At 45.7% G+C, this 18686-nt stretch overlaps 1 protein-coding gene across 1 annotated transcript; it reads left to right on the top strand.

The window, feature by feature from the left end:
• Window positions 1-3075: 3075 nt before the first annotated feature.
• LOC149365555 (uncharacterized) lies at window positions 3076-8314 on the top strand. The gene is made up of 3 exons (XM_089585841.1): window positions 3076-3415; window positions 5833-5987; window positions 7866-8314. The coding sequence occupies exons 1-3, from the start codon at window positions 3082-3084 to the stop codon at window positions 8130-8132; spliced, it is 756 nt and encodes a 251-aa protein (XP_089441967.1). The 5' UTR covers window positions 3076-3081; the 3' UTR covers window positions 8133-8314.
• The last annotated feature ends 10372 nt before the right edge of the window (window positions 8315-18686 follow it).

The raw sequence follows: 18686 nt of genomic DNA, 5'->3' as shown, positions 1-18686 counted from the left end.
ACGAAACTGGTTTGTTTACGTTGTTACCCGCCAGATCTAACTCGTTCTCGCGGATTACTTCAGCCTGCGCCGAAACTTGTACAGCACAGACAAATGTCACGCAGTGTTATAAGAAAGTGCGTAGCCTAGCTCAGTGGTGCAAGGCGCAGCGTTGTAGTATATGGCATGCAAGAAAATCTTAAAATCTTGCGTGGCGTTCACATTACAGCAACCACCATGCAGCTTGCAGCTTTCCTTAGGGAACTGTCATTTTCTAAGCAAGTTCTCAAGACTCAGACAGCATGCACCCAACAACAGCCAAACGTCACGTGCTGTACAGTGCATGGCTCTCAAGTGTAAGGGTCATCGGACACTGGCGCCCCGCGAGATAATGTTTTCTTGTGACGCAGAAGCAAAACGATAAGCTTGAGACTGGCAGCGGTCAGTTTAATCTTAATCGCACCCTTGAGATTGTTTTAGGAACCAAGCCAAGTCTGAAGGGAAGATACGCCTCGCAGTACTTTTATTTTTTTTTCTTAAATTTAGCGCCGAAATATTGGCCGGTTGTCATTTAAATCAATCGTGCTTTCTGAACAGAGCATTCCATCCCAGAACTGCTAAATGACGAATTTGCGAACTTTCCGAACTTTCCGAACTTGTCGAACTTGAATGACTGCTACGTCTGTCCGCAATTTTTGTGAACAGCATTTCAGTACAGAATAACATATCCTTGGACTCGGTACAGTCGAATGCGAACTGGTGCTGGCAGCAGGATGTCAGGCACAAAGGTTCGAAGGATATCCTTCGTACAGTCGTGAGAGCTTTGAGAGGGAAGGAAGTCTGAGCATTCGTTTATTGATTACTCCGCAATTATTTGCGACAAGCACAAGCACAGTTTGTTTCCTAACTAGTTTTCCTCTCGGCGTTTAATATCCAAAATTCATTCTCAAATTTGGTAGCGACATAACCGGAAGATTCGCAGTTTCGTGCAGAAAGGTTGTTCGCTCTGTAAGAAGATGAGGACCACTCAGCACTGCCGTGCATCGTCGCCATCGCTGGTGCCCAGGACGCGAGTCTTTTGCTGAAGCTGATGCCTCCGGCTGGCTGTCCTCTTGAGCCCTAACTGCTGCCTGTGTTGGTCGTTCTAACCTATCAATATCTCCCCTCTTCAGCTCTCATATTTTGCACGACTGTACGCTTTCACTGTAGTATGTCGTAATCCACTGTAGCCGAAGAGGAACGCTTGGATACTGTATCGAAAACCTACCTGTCCACATTAAGTCGCGGTGTTTTCATTTGTGAAGGCATCTAATTCGCTGTAGAGTGACGCTGACCACTGATCAAGTTAAATTTCAACTTTTCACCGCAAGAAGTGATGACATGCTGCCGATTAGCTAATAAGAAAAACTTCGGGCATAGGGCGTGGCACCAGTTTGATAATGACGCCGTAACATGCAAATATGCTTGGCATGGTTGCGATGTACGACCGACACAGTGTGTGTGCAGTGACGACGAAAAGATGGTTCGCAATGTGCAAGACCCGGCATTATTCGTCCTGAAGAATATGTGCTCCTTGCTTTATCTGTCCGCACTAAACAGTAGCAACAAATCCGTGGTGTCGTGTCATAAGATACGGTGTCCGCAGGCGAAGTCACTGATTTATGTAGAAGTGCATGTTTCGTTTTTAACGTCATTAAGGTGTCCCCGCACAGTATAGTAACCTCGACAATGGCTGCCGAAGCAGTCCTTCGCGCCCCTTCCAGTACGTCATGACAAGCCCGGTCCAAGCTAGCAGGTAAATAGATAAGCTAGAGGATAAGATAAAATGCATTTGAGCGGCATTGTCACGTGCAGCGGTGTCAAACAAAGGCTTTTATTGACACCAGGCGAAAATAAAAGCGCAGGTCTGCTGAAGCCGCAAGCGGTGAGGTAGGGTACGGGACAGGCATGTGGGTTTTAGCATTCTCAACCGTTTGCTTCCTATAGAGTCGGGAATTCGCGACATACCGTCTTCGGTGCAAAACTCGGATATAATGCTTGTTGCTAACACGTTCACAGAGGACAGTGCTTTCTGGTCGGAATATGTGGAGCCACTCAGAAGAAGCTATGGTAAGAAAAAGGGATCGCAAAAGAGTTACTTGCATGGGTGACTTCCTGCTAGCATACAAAATTTCTTCTTCTTCCCTTTTCTGACATGTTTTGCGGGACAAATAAGACATTTGCTTCATAATGGTCTGTGTGCGGCCTTTGGGTCATCGAGTAGGTTCGAGGGCTTCGATTTGCTCTCTCACACACTCGGATTAACTGCACAAATTTTAATAAAAGGGAATTGTTGCCATTTGGCTACATGCCGATTTCTGAAATTTTAGCAGCGCTAACATAGTTTTTGTATTCAGTTTTGAATGTGACAAAATGAAATCACTCAGCATGAGGTGGAGGTGACATTCTTTCCTTTTATTTATTTATAATTTGGTCACTAAGGGTTAAGTTGCACGACTGCTTTCAGTGGCACAGTACTGGAAGTCTCGGCACTTATTTCCATTATCTGAGGTTCAACGTTCACTGACATCGCACTGCACATGACCGCTTTGCATTTCATTCCCGTAGAAATGCAGCCGTTCCGACTGGGATTCGACCTCGTGAACTTGGGTTCAGCAGGCGAACACTGTACCCACTAAGCCACCGTGCAGGCCAGGTTGCAGAGCAGTGCCCGCTGCCGAGCGCAATACTTAGGCAATGGAAAGAAAACATAACTAGAGAATTACGTTCATCATGTATAATAACTAGAATCAACAGTTCATAATTGTAATAACGCTCAGAAAAAAAACTTCAACGCTTAAATGAATTTCCACCGCCGCCTCGAGTGGTCTGGAAGCTCTGGCTGTAGACTGTACTATTAGGCTGAAGCGCGCCCACTTGAACGTAAGCTACCCGCTCGTAAACTCCCGTATGCAGTTAATTCGTCAATATTAAGTGATAGCCGGGAGATCTGTTCATAATCCCACCACTATTCCGTGTTTTATTCTCGATGTGGTCTTCTTAGTTAGCCTGCGCTGTGCAGATATCACATTTGTGACTTATGCAAACTAACGACGCAGGATAATGCGGCATTTAGGGACGCACGTCACCTGCGTGCTGACAGCATCATGGCTGCTAACGACCGGCGTTAGTGGAGCCGCTGTCGCAGTCACAAACGACAGCGGCCCTCCTGGCGGCAGTGTCGTCAACGCAACTAATGTCACTGTCGCTACCAGTCACAAAGACACCGGCGGATCCTTCTCCACTGGTGCACCGTCATCATCAGACCTGTCGCCACTGCGCATTCATCGATCCAATATACCTAACAAGAGCGGCACTGTGAGCCGCAGTGGTGTCCAGCAACACGATGACAGCGTTCCATCTCTGCCGAAATGGTGCCTCACCCATGTATCCTCAAGTGAGTCTAGACAAGCGATGTGAACTCATAACTAACGTGATCATGTCCAGATTACGAAGCGCACATTAGAATAAACGCAACAAACGTAATTGGACAAAGACCGTTTTGCTGCGAGTAGATAATCTGTAATGGTTTGTTTGGTTTATTGAGGTTTGACGTTCCAAAGCGACTCAGGCTATGAGGGACGCCGTAGTGAAGGGCTCCGGAAATTTCGACCAACTGGGTCTGAAATTTCTGGAGCCCTTCACTACGGCGTCCCTCATAGCGAAGGGCTACGGATAATGGTCTTCAGTAAAAAAAAAGGCAATATCAGATTACCTTGAGAAAAAAGTAAATACACAGTAACTGCCTCACTCTGAGTGGACGCCTGGACCACGCCGGGAAGGAAGGACGTCATGTTTATTTATTTACTGTAGCGTACGAGTGAACAGGCGCATAGTTTAGTACCACCGCACAATAATTCCTTTTCTAGCCTCATATGCTAACCACGTGACATAAAATTTTAGCGTGGGAAAATTTGGAGCTTGAACAGACTGTCAAACTGAATGTGCAGTATGGACTAATGGTGATTTTTGTGAGTGCTTACATTGAACGTTGTTTGTTCTCAGGCCATACGAATCTTGCATTTCCGGCACTTGTGAGTTGATCCGTGCCAGATGGTACTCCTCAAAAAATTAAGAAAATATACGGGAGGATGTCACTTTATTGGCTCTCAAAACTAAACAATCTTTGTACAATTTTTCTATTCCTAATTTTTGTTCCTGTAATCTCTGAGGATGAAAACACTTTAAGTTGTGAAACCGTGAAACCTTAAGTGTTAACCTAAATTTTGAGGAATAGTTTATTCTAAAGGGCTGAAATACACCACTGCCCGCTGGGAACATTTTTCACTGCATTTGTATCCATAGAATAAATATTGTTTTAATTCTAAATCTCTGCCCGGCTGGCGCAATTTTCAAGCTCTTATAGAACCTCGTCATTCAGAGATCTCCTTTATTACCACAATAATTCTACGTTTTACAGCAATATAAAGCTCGTCATAATACTGTTCAAAACAAAACAAAAAATTTGACCACGGGACCTGTATGACCTCCATATGCCCTTTATCATCAATGAGTGCCCACATATATTGAAAAACCCACGCGATTAATGACTATTCTTACCAAGGCCATAAAGAAAAATTCAGGGCCCACAATTTGGGTCGAATTACCTTAACGGACAAGCATCAGCCTTCGGTTATTCCGCTTTCATTTCGACTTACTTTAAGGGATTAGCAAATATAACTACTAGAGAGAGAGAGAGAGAAAGGAACCAGAAAGGTTGGAGGTTAACTTAGCATTAAAACCGGGGTTTATATACACAGCGGACGAGATAAACTGACAGAGAAAAAAAACTACTAAGAGAAAGGTCAAAATACAAATAAGTTTGTTATTAGGAATATGGGATTGCTGCTAACTAGCACAGCTAAGCCATGTGAGCTATGCTGCTTCAGTGAGAGAAGTCATGTTTTTTCAGTATAACTATTCGTACAGATTCCACACAGGGTTGTCTCACATGATTTACGTTCTAGGTGGTCTCCCGCACACGTCAAAGGCAGCCACTTCTGCGTGTCTCACTTAGCGTGTTCCATAACCATTCAGAATTTAAATAATAGGCGTCAATGGAAATGAACAAAATTAATTTTTCAGCCCTTTTAGGTGGCAAGTACACAATATTTGAAGGTACCTTTAGCTCAAACCGCTTTTTTTTTCAAGCGCATTTAAATACAACAGGGGGTGGGCTTACAGTGTTTGTTCAAACAATGAGAGCCACTGACCTAACCATGCGTCTCTCGGCACAATGAGTCTATTGGCGCAACAGTTCACATGTTAGTATATTTTTAAAGCTCGTGCCTAACATTTGCATTCCGCGCTACGCGAAAAAATTCACGGGGAACTTTGGCTTTCTAAAGTGCTGCAAGGCGAAAGCCTCTCCTGGCGCATTGTTTGGCATTGACTACGAGGCTGTTTGTGCTGTACTAGTGCTTTATTTGACTGCATACTATAACTACACATTACAACTAAGCACTCTGAGTGCCGACTTTGGATGCCTCTTTACTACGACTCTCTCTCAGCTTCGATGAGTCTGGTTGTATCCATGGCTCTGTTCGCAGTAATGAGGTACTGTATGTAATGTGGTCACCCATGGACGCCTTACGCGCTCTGTCGGAGCGGACGGCAACTATTTTTATTAGTTGTCGTCTGGTCCAAAAGGGAGCGTCAGGCATCCGTGTGTGACCTCACTACTTCGAATCCGCGCACTCTGACATCACAACCATTTCGATCAACCGAAAAGTGTGACACCTGTGCTGACAACCTTCTGTCGGCAACGATGATACATTAAAGGCTTTCGCCTTAATAACACTTTCCCTAACGCAGAGTTTTTCGCGGTGCGGACGTTCCGTACGCGGACGTCCGTCATGGGCGGAGCCGCTCTGGGCACGCTTTTCGTCGCCACTAGCCTGCTCGTCACCTTAACCGTCTTCGCCCTTTCCTGGTGCCTGTGCCACTCCTGCAAGAGCGATCGGAAAGAGGTATGTATGTCCTGTTCGCATATGCGGCAGTGACTGCTGAGCTGCGTCTCGACAGCATCGGAGTTCGCCGCAGATCCGTGTTTTTACTGAAAGTGTTGTAGTCTCCTGTCCACGCTAGTAGCCGTGACAGCCGCAGATTATCACAAATGTCGCAACAACGTGTAAGCAACTGTTAATTGTAATTCAAGATTCACAGACAACGTTGTGGTAGACTTCCGGTTCACAGTGCCTCATATTTAACGCAATAACGTTCAAGGCCCGGTTCTCCAGAAAATCTAATGTCGCCGTTGTGAGTGAAAAATTACAACCGTGGCTTTGTCAGGCTGTCCCGGACAGCAACTTAAGAGACAGATGGGCAACCTAGGTCAGCTGACCTTGCAGCGTCATCACAACCTGCCCACAGGGTAGTGAGCAAACTGCCCACCATGTGGCAGGTGGAAGTTAGATTAATGATTGGCCGCTAGGGAAGATCAACCTGGTCCGCACAAGGACCACTGCGGTGAGCACCTGCCATCTCAGGGCAGGGCGCATCGCTTGACCGCTGCACCAATGCGCCAGGAGGGATATGAAGACTCCCACGGATTTGTGAATGTAAAGAAGAGAATGAGCTTCTGCATATATGGAAATTAACCCATTAGGCTATCGCGTCGTACTCTTAAGGCGGAGCTTAAGTGTCCCCTGCAATTTTTTGCGTCCTTTTCTGCCCTAGAAAGCACTGCCCTTAATATATATAAATGGTCAGGAAATTTTTGGGGGGCTTTACTTCTGTACAAAGTAATTGTACGCCGCTAACTGAAGGACAACTTGGGAAAAAATGAACATTCTGAAGCTGCGCTACGTAACTCTAGAAACTCAGCGGGAATAAACGTAAACGCAGTTTATTATTGTCTAAACCTTTTTCACCAGTTCTTTAATTCATTCCTTCAATGTACTTTCCAGGTGTTCAAACATTCCAGATGCTCACAGACGTTTAGAGAGGTGTTTTGAAACGTGTCGCATCATCTAACGACTACGCGTTCCACTCACTCGATTACAACGGAAGTTCAAGGCATGCTTCACGTGCACGAGTTGCTCTTCTGATTGTTGGCAAGAACTACGCATTGGCGTTATCACGTGATGACGGGCGACCGGGCGACCGGGCGCCCGAGCCGAAAAAGGCAAAGGTAGCACGAGACACGCGTAGAAGGTCGGCCCGTGATTGTGAGTGACTTAATCGTCAGCGTCGGGAAACATCACGAATATCGGTCCCGCTGTAAAACATGTTTAGACCATTTGGCTATTGGTGAAAGTGAGATACTGCCGGCGAATATTCCATTAGAGTTATTACCGGCGGATGAAATTCCGAAAGAAGGTAATAAGGAACACTTACCAGCCGCGGTCGGCCAACGGCCGGGCTGTTTTATTGTTGCGCTTAATGTATTCGGTTCGAAAACCAGCTGCGTTAATGGCAATTCCGACTGAGCTATAGAAAAAAAAATATCTACTTGCAGCAGAAGAGCCCTGTGTGGTGGCCACTAAACCGGATCCTTCCAAATGAATGGCAGGGCTATGGTATACCTATGGTATACCATAGTATACGGTATACTTTTCGGTCGCACAATTACTGGCTAAAGAACCGTTTTTTTTAAACAGTGTTGTTAACATTCCACAAATTTTTATTAGGCCTTTTTTACCAATCTTTCAAGAGCTCGTAAGTCTCTGTGAGCGATGGGGTTTTATGCTTTTCCTATCCCACATGCTGTCTTTGTGATCACTGCCCTACTTGTCTTTATACGCCATTGACTCCAAGTTTAAAGAACAGTGGTAGTGCACGTGTCAAATCGCTCAGCTTTGTCAGCTTCGCTTAATTTCACGACATTCGCCTTTGTCACATTGCAGAGCGATTCGGTTCCCGTCTTGATGCCATCGTCTTCGTCCAGTACACTGAAAGACGGCACCAAGAACGGTGACCAGAGCCGCCTGTTCGACCCACCGCCTTCTTACGATAGGTGCCTCCAAGCGAGCACTAAGGAAGCTCGTCCTCACGATACAACTGTCTCACTTCAGCCTGCTGCACAGGAAGATGCTGAAGACCCTCCAGCGTACAACGCAGTTGTTCTTTCAGTGTCAAGCCAACCTGGAGCTGTAATGAAGCAGCAACAATGACTTTCAAATGATTTCCATTAAGGCTCACTTTGAGAAGTTCGTACTGTTTGACTTGTGTGTTGCACTAAAGCAAGAGATGTGCACCATCGGTTACTTTTGTTGTAAAAACCCTTTCCGCAGCCTAAAACAACTTTCGCCGGAGGTAATTGCTGTCTAGAGCGATTAAATGTGATGGAGAAAGGTGGATTGACGTTTTCGTGGGCTCACGAACCGCCTTGAATGACACACAGTGATCGCTGTTTCAGTCTATGATGTCCAGCTGATCGGCAGGAGATCGTGAGTTCAATGTGGAACCTAGGCGCTTCATTTCGACTAAAGCTTCGAGGGCCATGGTTTGAGAGCGCGTTTCAAAACAAGGGCGAATGAAACAATGCACAGCCCTTTCTTATACGACATGTTGTATTGTGACTTGCGACCTCTATTTAGGCGTTAACAATACAAGCTTCATTTTAAGCGTGGGATATAAGATGCATCATGTGGGCTTCACCATGAGCAATCTTTTCAAGCCTCCATAGTTGTCGGGCCATAGCGAGTGGCTGATACTGAGCTTCCTCTGCTACGCTCGAAGCGAGTAAATGGTAAAAACACTTGTCCTCTCGCTTCTGGAGTAGTCTGGGATTCCAAATGGTGAATGAATGAATGAATGAATGAATGAATGAATGAATGAATGAATGAATGAATGAATGAATTTTAGATGATGTAATAAACATGAACGAAAATTATCTTGCTTCTTCACAGCAGTGAGTATTGATATGAGTGGCGAAAAACATGAACTCCATGAACGCCTTTGAACAACGCAGCCATAACCATAATATCGCCAGTGTTTAAAAGTGTTTAATAATCATGTATGCTCATTCAGCAGCTGTCTGCGTGTTGTGAAATTTGGTAGTCAGGGATTTTGCAGTGTTCTGTCTGCGTGCTGTCTTACTGTCAAGGTGTAAATATTGGATCAAGGCTTGTGTGCACGAAAATCAGAAATCAGTGCAAACAAACAGAAGACGACGAAATGGGCATGTGCAGGACATAAGATACGCTGTCTTAGTGTGAACGAGTGGATTCCAGGCAAATGAAGCGTAGGGGAGGACGACACAGAGTCAGGTGGAATTAAATCATAAAAGTTGCAAGCATGGGGTACCCGCGGCTGGCTAAGAGTACAGCTAATTGGAGGTGAGTGTGAGAGGCCCTGTCTTGCAGTGGACATAGTTGGAGTAATTATGACTGTGAAGATAAAGATGTGCACGTATACATACCTATAAGTTCAGCACACTTATAACGGCCGCATTTAACGCTCACTTATTGCGAATGAGGGCGATGCTACTGTCAAAATCTGTATTAGTGCAATGGCATTACGTCGCAGTATAACGAACAAGCTTGGCCGCACAACTCGGGTATAGCGAACGATGTGATGCACCAACTCCGCCCCGCAGTCGAAAACCTCGCGCTTCCTGCTGCGGCAGTGACCGAAGAGCGTCTCCTAGTCCTCATGGCGCAAACATTCTTTGGAAAGAATGTGGAGACTCAATAAAGCAGTAATAAAGGTGGGACGTAAACAATGCAGAAAAAACTGTTTACCAGATGTGGCCGTCAAACTGTATGAGTTGGAAGGAGCAAGTTTCGCGTTACCGTTCGGTACACGAGCATCGATGACGAGGACCGACGGCTGCCGTTTGTTATCGACAAGTCTAGAAGGCCGAGGTGCTACAGGCACGACACTAAGGCCTAAATGACAGGCGGCTTTTCTTTATTCGATGAGTGTGCCAGTAGGAATTATTTGAGAGGGGGGTTAGGTATCACGTGCGGCTGTTCTTTGAGGGGTTTGTTCATTTCAAGTTCTACATGGTTAAAAAAGAAAACGGAAGTTCCTGTTTGTGCTCAAATAGTTTGGGGAGCAGCACGTGCTGTCCTCTATGACTGCGGTGCGAAGAACCAGTCACTCTACATGGACATCATTGGCGCGCTCTAGGTGTCCTATATTGGAGGTGCGACACAGCTTATGCTGAGAGTAACTGAGAGACCAGATGCCGACGTCCCGGTTAGGATCTCTCTGTTCGCTGCCATGAAAATGATTAACGTTGCTTGGACAGATCTCACTGTGCAGCCCACCCCGAACTGCTTCAGCTATGGACCCGGGAGCGACGAAGGACGCGGTAGAACACCTTCGAGCTCAGACGTACTTTTAATTGTGGCAGTGTTTCATTTATTCAAAGTTAGCAGGATATGAACACGTTTATGCTGACTTAGTTTGTGTGAATGATGACGCCGAAGTATAAGCACTCCTCGACTCCCAAGAATATCATAAAGATGATGACGAGGATTCCGACCTACCACCAGCTGCCGTGAAAGCTTCACCCGCGGTTAGTTGTTTCGCATCCCCAGAGCAGCTTGTGAACAGCTAGTGTCTCGGCGAGGAGCCATTGACCGTACTGGCGAGTTCAGAAAGCGCAGTGGGTTCTTCTTTACGAACTAGACGTGCATCAGACGCAATAAACACCCATTCTGTTTGAATATATTCTGCTGTAATATGGGAAGTCCGCTCTCTACAAACCTAGGATACAACGAAAGCACTCTTCGAGACTGGCAGGTTCGTTATAAGTGGGCTCGACTCTATTCTGAACTTTAACAACACCCCTTATTGTGTAACGTTGGCGTCCGTTAGAAAAAATGTGCGAATTAAAAAATCTGATCCCTGCCTTGCCGGTCAGTTTTTGAGATGTTAAGAGAGTTATGAACATGATGGATATTGCTGGTAATTCAGAGAGTAGCTGTCGTCTATGCAGATCTATTACTTTGTAACCAAGAAAATTGCAGGTGGTTTAACTCGGTTAATCACGGAATATCGTGCAGAAACACCTCGTTCTCACATGATTTTGCTTGTTGTGTCTCAATGATTAAACTTTCGCGTCACAGTTTCTAAGTCACGTTGATGCCAAGGTATCTCACTCACAAAGCACGAAAACCCAAAGGGATTTTCCAGCAATCCACGAATGAAGATTTTCCTCGCGGCAGCATTTTCAGCTAAATGTTCTGCTGACTTTCGCTTTTGGTAAGCATCCATCGCATCCGATTACAACTGTAATTTTTCACCGGTTTCTTGCTGACGACGTCCCTGCAAATTCTGCCTGTGTGCTTCCAATTCTGCTCTTAGCCACGACATCGGCCTCGGATGATGGCCAACAAGGCATCACAAGGAAGAAGAGAGCGCACCTCAGCCCGAGGATTTCTCCAGCGGACATCCTTCAGGGATGCTGCGGAGCCCCTACACTACTGCTAACCTTCAAAGACATACTACAGCACTGTACCAAAGGGTATACCCAGGCCGGACAAAACTTTACAAAAAGTCCAGGAGATGTCGTTTATTAAAATCACACACACCCTTGGTACTCCATATAGGCTACACGCCATAAACACGAAGTCGTTCGAGTCGAAATGTAAGTTCTGCGGGGAGAAGGCAGACATATCACATGGTATGGGCCTATCAAGAAAATAGGGGCATAAAGAGCTTAGAAAAACAGGAGGAATGGGAGGCAGCTATGTCCAGCTCCGACGGTACAGACCAGAGAGACCTCGTCACAAGATCCAGGGCAACAGACTTCGCAAACGGAGTTATAGAATGAGGACCCCGCCCGTCAAGACCTCCTAAATGCGTCAAAGCATTTTAGGACCACTACCACACGTAAGCATTCGTAAGTGACTCTGCCGATTTTTTTTCAATCCATCACTCAATCATTCAATCAATGATATTTACCAGGAATATCAGGCGCAAATGGCATCCCTGGCAAAACTTCTGTCGAGCTTTCTTCGAGTTTTGTAGATTTCAAGCGCCTTCTAAACTGAATGGACCGCACATATGGCTTTGAAGACAAAGAAAACCGTTTTTCCTGGCAGTAGCTGGAAAAAAAGCCCATACAGCGGATCTAGGAAAGGGACGCGACCCAAAGAATTACGCAGTGGCAGGTCCATCGTAACAGCGCGCTGAAAAACGCTTCTTTATGTCCTGTGACAAGCCGGGGTCAGCTTCAGCACCACAGCTGCTGCAGACTACATAATGCACCTTTAGAATACACGACAGAGGGTGACTGCCTTTGCGTTCGTGAGTGTCTGCGGTTTTAGAGTTGATTTTAGATTCAAGGAAGTTGATGTCCTAAACATGTTGGTAGCAATGCCAATGCATTTTTTTTTCCGTTTCCAGATAGGTTTTTCCCTGCAAGTTTGGAATAATACTCAATATTTGCTTGATAGAATGGTGTAATTATTTTGCGTTATTATGGAGAGCGTCTCTTCTTCGTGTCTTTGTAATTTCGCATTTCGTTCCCAATCATAACGAGGGGACAACAACCAATCATGACTCACGGTAGCCACCGGTCTCAGCCTAATCCATTCGTTGTCCTTGGACAACCTTGTCCGTGGACTTTGTCCTTGTACAGGTCATTGTAGAAATCGGCTGCAGCAAAAAGTCAAACGAAAAACAAGAGAAAAAGCTTATTCGAAATTCTCTCCTTATCAGGCAGACAGGGCTGTTGGCTGAATAAAATGAGTACTCTACTCAACAGCAAATTAAGGCGATAGTGGTGTTTGTTCTATTAATAAGAGCATACAAAGGTATACGAGACTTTAGAAACAACGTACTTCGTGACAAGCAGCAAGCACTATACATGCCAATACTAAAGTATATCGAACAATCCAGTTAATAGGTATTGCGGTTGCAGAAAACACTGTTGGGTCTATATTTTTCACTGAGGTGATCATTTACTGTTTCAGTAATTCGCGAACAGCAGCATATCGGTGTCGAGTTCCAGTATTCACTACACTACGTGCGGAAATTTTGAAGCATCCAGCAGAACCCAATATTGGATCTGTGCAGCGGAAGTCGCCGTGCTGATACTGGACCACAGCGTTAGAGATTGGAGATCAGCGCTACCGTGTAATTAAACGTATCGAGTGCTTGCGTACGGGGACCATTAGCTTATCTTGTGGACACCTAGCTGTTCCTCTCCCCCCTCCCCTTCACACTCACGCATACACGAATATCACCCCCAGAGTCGTCACACATTGCTGTCCCGGCCACGTGTGCCGATTACGCTGTCAACTGGTGAGGCATGGCAACTTGCGCAGCCAAACAAAGGGCAATTATAAAAGTGTTTCAGGATCGCGCACGTCATTTGTGCCCATGGAACGCATCGTGCTGGATTCCCGCAGTATATATTTATCCAACGTTCAGTTTTCCGTGCAACAAAAAAAGAAGTTGAAAGCTTTTGAAGACAAAAATGAACTCTTCAAACGATACGATATGGTCATCATCGCCTGTGGTAACAACGACGACGATCCGTAAGCGGAATGTTCTTAATAACTTACGCCTTGTGTATATGACCTGGACGTCTATGCAAGTATAACTTGTGTTGAGACGCGCTTTTTCGTGCCACATTATACGTAGATGTGTTTAAATTATACGCAGGTTTGTATTGATGACGTAATGGATAAAACAAACCGGCCAGATGGAAGAAAAAAAATTGCTCATTTTTTTTCCCTCCATTGGGCAAACTTTTGTTTTATCCATGTCATCATGCATTCTGTTGTTGTTGGGACTGAAGGAAAGATGAAAAGGAAATTGCAAGGCCTGTCCATTGTGTAGAGCTGGGCCCCAATCGCTGCCACGTGCAGATAGAGGAGAGTTGAAAAATGTGAGAGGAGAGGTTCAAAGAACAAACGCGCGTCGCAACAACCGCGTCCGCTGAAGCGACGACACCGGATGTAACCAGACGAATCTTCGTCGAATGTTTGACTACGCTTGCGTTTAACTAGCTGCTAATACCAGTCAGCCTTCATGAGCTTTCACTGAGTGTTAAATTCGGTCTACACATACAGTGAACATCTGTTGATTAACACGTTCCCAAAAGCACGTTTGAGTAGCTACTAGTATATTTTTTTTCCGCCGGCCTTGGTAGAACGAGGAAAATGGGTTAACACGAATGGAAAACTGCCATAACTGTCATTATATGCTGCACACGTCAAACACGCTGTGAGGGAGCGGGTGGAGGACACTGTGGGGTTTGCAATGGCAGTGCACGTTAAAGATCCCCAGGATTGAGACAGATGCGGCCTCTTTCGTTATAACAATCACGGAGGAGGGATTGAAATAAAGAACAGAGATAGAGAAGCCAAAGTGAAGGTCCGTTAACGTAGTTCATTAACATGTACTGGCATCGTGCATCATGCTCGTTTTTCTCAGCCTGGAGGAGCAGCAAGTTTTAGCAGTGAAAGAATTAGAAAGATATAAGAATGAGTATGAATAGACTACGCTCGGTGTTGGCCACGTGTATATGAATCCTGCCTATTTGTGCCGCCATACGACCACGCTCTGCAGACGCCTGCCCCCCGGGGTGGCTCAGTGCTTATAGACCAGATTTTTGAGCCTCTCCTGGGCGCGGCCATTTTGCACCGACTGGCGCGCCGCGGTGCGCGCGTTTCTTTCGGGACTGCGGGGCTGCGGCAGTTCCGCGGCCGCGCCTGCATATAGCCGCGCTTCGGGCGCTAAAAAAACATTGTCGAGCATACTTCCGCTGCGTGGCTGTGTTGCAGGAAGTATTTACGTTATCAAAGCGATAACATTGACGCGTTTTAATGACATTTAGTTTGAAATTCAGGTTAATTGTGCCGGCGCTTAGAACGCGCTCGTGCTTAATCGAATTCCGTCTTGGTGCTCCACCGCAAAGAAACTTTTTATTCAATATCAAGAATTAGGTGTGCGGCTAGTATGCAGTTCCAATTCCCATGCACTCTTATTCCTTCCTGCCGGCCATAAAGCCCCCCCGCCCCCCCCTTCCACAAACGGCTTTCTTGTCGCCGCGCCAGTTTATCAACAAATTACCGCTGTGAGCTCAACTGAGTCGCAGCGCCAACAGAAAACAAATTTTGTCATGGTTTATGCAACCTTGTGCATAAAAACGTACTTTCGCTTAATTTATAAAAGCTTGAATAGATATGAGCAGCTAATCCAGCTTTCACTAATTCTGAGGTCCGAAGTCGCGTTATGTTATTCAGGAGCTCTCGCCGCGTGTGATAGCGTTGCGTAGGCGTTTGGCTAAGGGTGGAAAATGTAATGAAATCGCGCATATTTTCCTATGAATAATGTAGATACCGCACCGCTGCGGTGGCTGAGTGGTTACGGCTCTCTGCTCTGGCCCAAAAGACGCGGATTCGATCCCGGCCGCGGCGGCCGAATTTCGAAGGAGGCGAAATTCTAGAGGCCCGTGTACTGTGCGATGTCAGTGCACGTTAAAGAACCCCAGGTGGTCGAAATTTCCGGAGCCCTTCACTACGGCGTCCCTCATAGCCTGAGTCGCTTTGGAACGTAAAACCTTAATAAACCAAACCAAGCTAAGGTAGATACCAACAGCAGAAAGATACTATAGATAAACCTTTACCCCCCAGATACCTCTGACATGTGTGCGGAAAAAGCAGCTGAAATCGGTAGCGGTCGTGCTTACAATCCTGTGCATGAAATGTTCTGAATGGGAACAAGAGCAAGCTCAGCGCAAGGATGCTGAACACGTACTGGTGATCGAAAACACGCGCTCCGTCGGGACAACCTTCAGTCTGCAGCTCGCCTATCCAGTTACTACTCCACTGAGTCAAGTCAATAGATCTACATTCTAATGCATAATATTATCATAGATGATATCGCACGTAAAAGGCGACAACAAACTACACGACAGCGCAGAAATCTGCTTCGAAGTGCCGGTTTCCAGTCCGTACGCTACCTGGTCGACTACCCTCGGATGTCACGTTAACGAGTAACTGCGCACAAGATAACCGCAGCACTGTCTGGAAGAGGGAAAATGTGAGTAGTGACGCACAGCACACACCCTCATACGTTAGCTGATGGAGCACAAAACGGCAGAAGCGAACACGTAAACATGCGTTCTATGCGCGGCGCCGGCGCGACCCGCTTTTATTTCGCCTGCATCGAAACACAGTCGCTGCGGCGTCACCAGTGCACCCTCACGCATCAATCGAAGCAGAATTTTTTGTGGAGCGACCGCCAATGCACGGCGCATGCGCAATTATGCTTTCCCCGTCAGTGTGCGTTAGAGGTGGCGTGCTTCATGCCACAACCGGACGCAGTGTCATAGAGCGGGCAAGCCACTCAGAATCTGCCTGTTGGCCAAAATGTTACTCATCGATCTCCCACCGTTCGATAGTACTGTTTACATGCGGTGCCTAATCCGATCGCTCCATACCGAGTGGCGCAGCTTCATAAGCATGTGCCTGTATACTGGTGTAAGTGGCGTAGGTTTAAATTAGCATTGCTGTATAATACTACAAGTCTGACAGGACACCAGCTATAAACACACCAGGGTTACTTTCACCTGATTAAATCAGAAAAAAAAAATACTTCTTTTTTCTATTGAAGGCAAAGTAGCATTAATACGCCTCGTGCCCTGCAAGTGCGTGTTCGCTGCTCTCTGAGGAACGATAAACGCTATGGCAATGTTTTTTTTTTTTTGGTGAAACAGCATCATGGGCGTCATAGCCGAGTAAACGCCACGAATATTGCCATTGTCCACACAAGCCCGAAGAGTTTCGTCATGTTTTCATACAGTACGGCAAGCAGGGCTGAGATCGCATCCGGTTTAGATAGACAACGTCCCCCAGGGGTTTATTTGTTGAGTGTCTAACCTCGACCAACGCATGGCTGATTCGGCAGAACGCTCTGCAATACACCTATAAGGGAGTGAAAAGAGTACGCGGTCTTCTTTACTTCTTTTACTTCTTTACTTCTACTCTTTACTTCTACTTCTACTTCTACTCTTTACTTCTACTCTTTTTTTTTTACTTCTACTCTTTTTTTACTTCTTTCTGTTTATAGTCTGCTCCGTGGAGCACCGGAGCATGCTGAAGAGTGGGTTTAGCCTTTGATTTGGAAACAGATTTTTAAAACTCGAAATGCAGTCTTGCAAGCGTAATCACCTGCCTTTGCCCACGTGAAAAGTACAGGACTTCCTCTTATAGCATGCAGTGCGTGAGTGTATGAAAGTTTGCATTTTCGAAATTGTACACCGTTTTACACGGCAGAAAAGTTCTGAATCGAGTTTATTCATGCGTATGTTTCGGAAATAAAAACGCCTTCCACTACGCCACAGCGCCGCATTGTCATTTCACTAAAAAATTATCATTCGGCATTTGAAATGCATATTGCGTCAGGAGCAGATGATCAATGCGCTGGTTCTAAATTCTTTAACACGAATTTAAGAAAGCATTCCTCATTAAACCCTAGAAACTTCAAAAGCAAGGAAAGTTAACTTTGAGATTTAATTTATATTTTATATTTTTTTCAAGTACATCGTATTTACTATGTGTTTAAATATGCGTCACCACCGTATGAAGAGGTATGCAGTTATTTAGTCTAGCACATGACAGCCACAAAATTTGGCAGTGTCAACCAGTCAATTTTTTTTGTATTTGACTTGATAAAATTACCTTATAAGTTTCATTTTCAATCCGCTTTCTTTACTGTGTTTCGAGTAACCTGCTTCTCGAGGTCACGCCTCGTCATAACTCGTACCATGGTTTCGATGTCTTCCAGCCGGGCCACTCGATCATGACGTCACCGAAGTCGACACCGGACAACCCGGTACGTCCGTGGACATGTACATCATCTACGGAGTTATCGGCGCCCTTTTGGTGATGTTCCTGTCACTCGTGGCCATAGCAACTGCGGTGCACACAATTAAGAAACGGGTGAGTGGCCTTGCAGAAGGCAAGCTAGCCCAGCAAGACTTGCATAGCGAGAATTTTAGACGCAAGATACTAAGGTTTGTTAAGGAAGGAAAACGAATTGCAAACTATGCTTGAGGTGACTGGACAACAAGGTTGCCCGCCACGGTCTAGAAACCACTACTTTCCATGCGTTTGAAGAGGCTCTGGGAACAATTCCATCCGATCGTGGCCCTTCCTGTTTATGTTAATGTTTTATTCGGCAGCAAAATACATATTCAGTCCTAAGGAAATTGTATTTGAAAATTTTCCCGCCACTAGATTCATGCTCCTGACGTCAACACAGAAAATGACTCCGTGATTAATGCCTGGAAGTAAATGATAGTGTAGACTACCCTGAGGGATCCGCGCCAACCTTGACGTCATCGCAGTTTGCCTGCGAAAAGGACCGGTGGTGGCGATACAAGTATATCTATATGTAATTTTTTTACTCTTTTTGTCTGATAAAGTGCCGTTTTTGTTAATGTACTGTTCCTGTCACTAGAACCCGGTAATTCATCAATATAGGCGGACTTCAATTTGTGCAGAATGTTCCTTTGACATTCTGCAATTGTATGTTAACTTAATGGGCGGAGGTTACGGTCATGCGTATCGGAATGTCCGCTTGCTGTGTTTGGCTTGAGTAAGTACAAGATATGGAATCGATTTAATGCATTGGTCATACTAGGATGTCTCGCGTTCGCACAAATCATGGTTGCGTGCTCACTCGCGCCTGGTGACTCCAGCGACACTATCAGAACACATTCCTCAGCAGAGGCGGAGGAAACCGCCATCGCGTTT

This window comes from Amblyomma mixtum, chromosome 1 (assembly GCF_055824585.1).
Source record: "Amblyomma mixtum isolate Tamu chromosome 1, ASM5582458v1, whole genome shotgun sequence".
Classification (NCBI taxonomy): domain Eukaryota; kingdom Metazoa; phylum Arthropoda; class Arachnida; order Ixodida; family Ixodidae; genus Amblyomma; species Amblyomma mixtum.
Note: the sequence above shows the minus strand (reverse complement) of the source record. Positions and strands in the feature narration are given on the sequence as shown.

Coding starts and splice junctions, on each gene's coding strand:
- LOC149365555 (XM_089585841.1), top strand. CDS start 3,082: ATGCGGCATTTAGGGACGCACGTCACCTGCGTGCTGACAGCATCATGG. Junction 3,416..5,832: donor CCTCACCCATGTATCCTCAA/GTGAGTCTAGAC, acceptor TCCCTAACGCAG/AGTTTTTCGCGGTGCGGACG. Junction 5,988..7,865: donor GCAAGAGCGATCGGAAAGAG/GTATGTATGTCC, acceptor GTCACATTGCAG/AGCGATTCGGTTCCCGTCTT.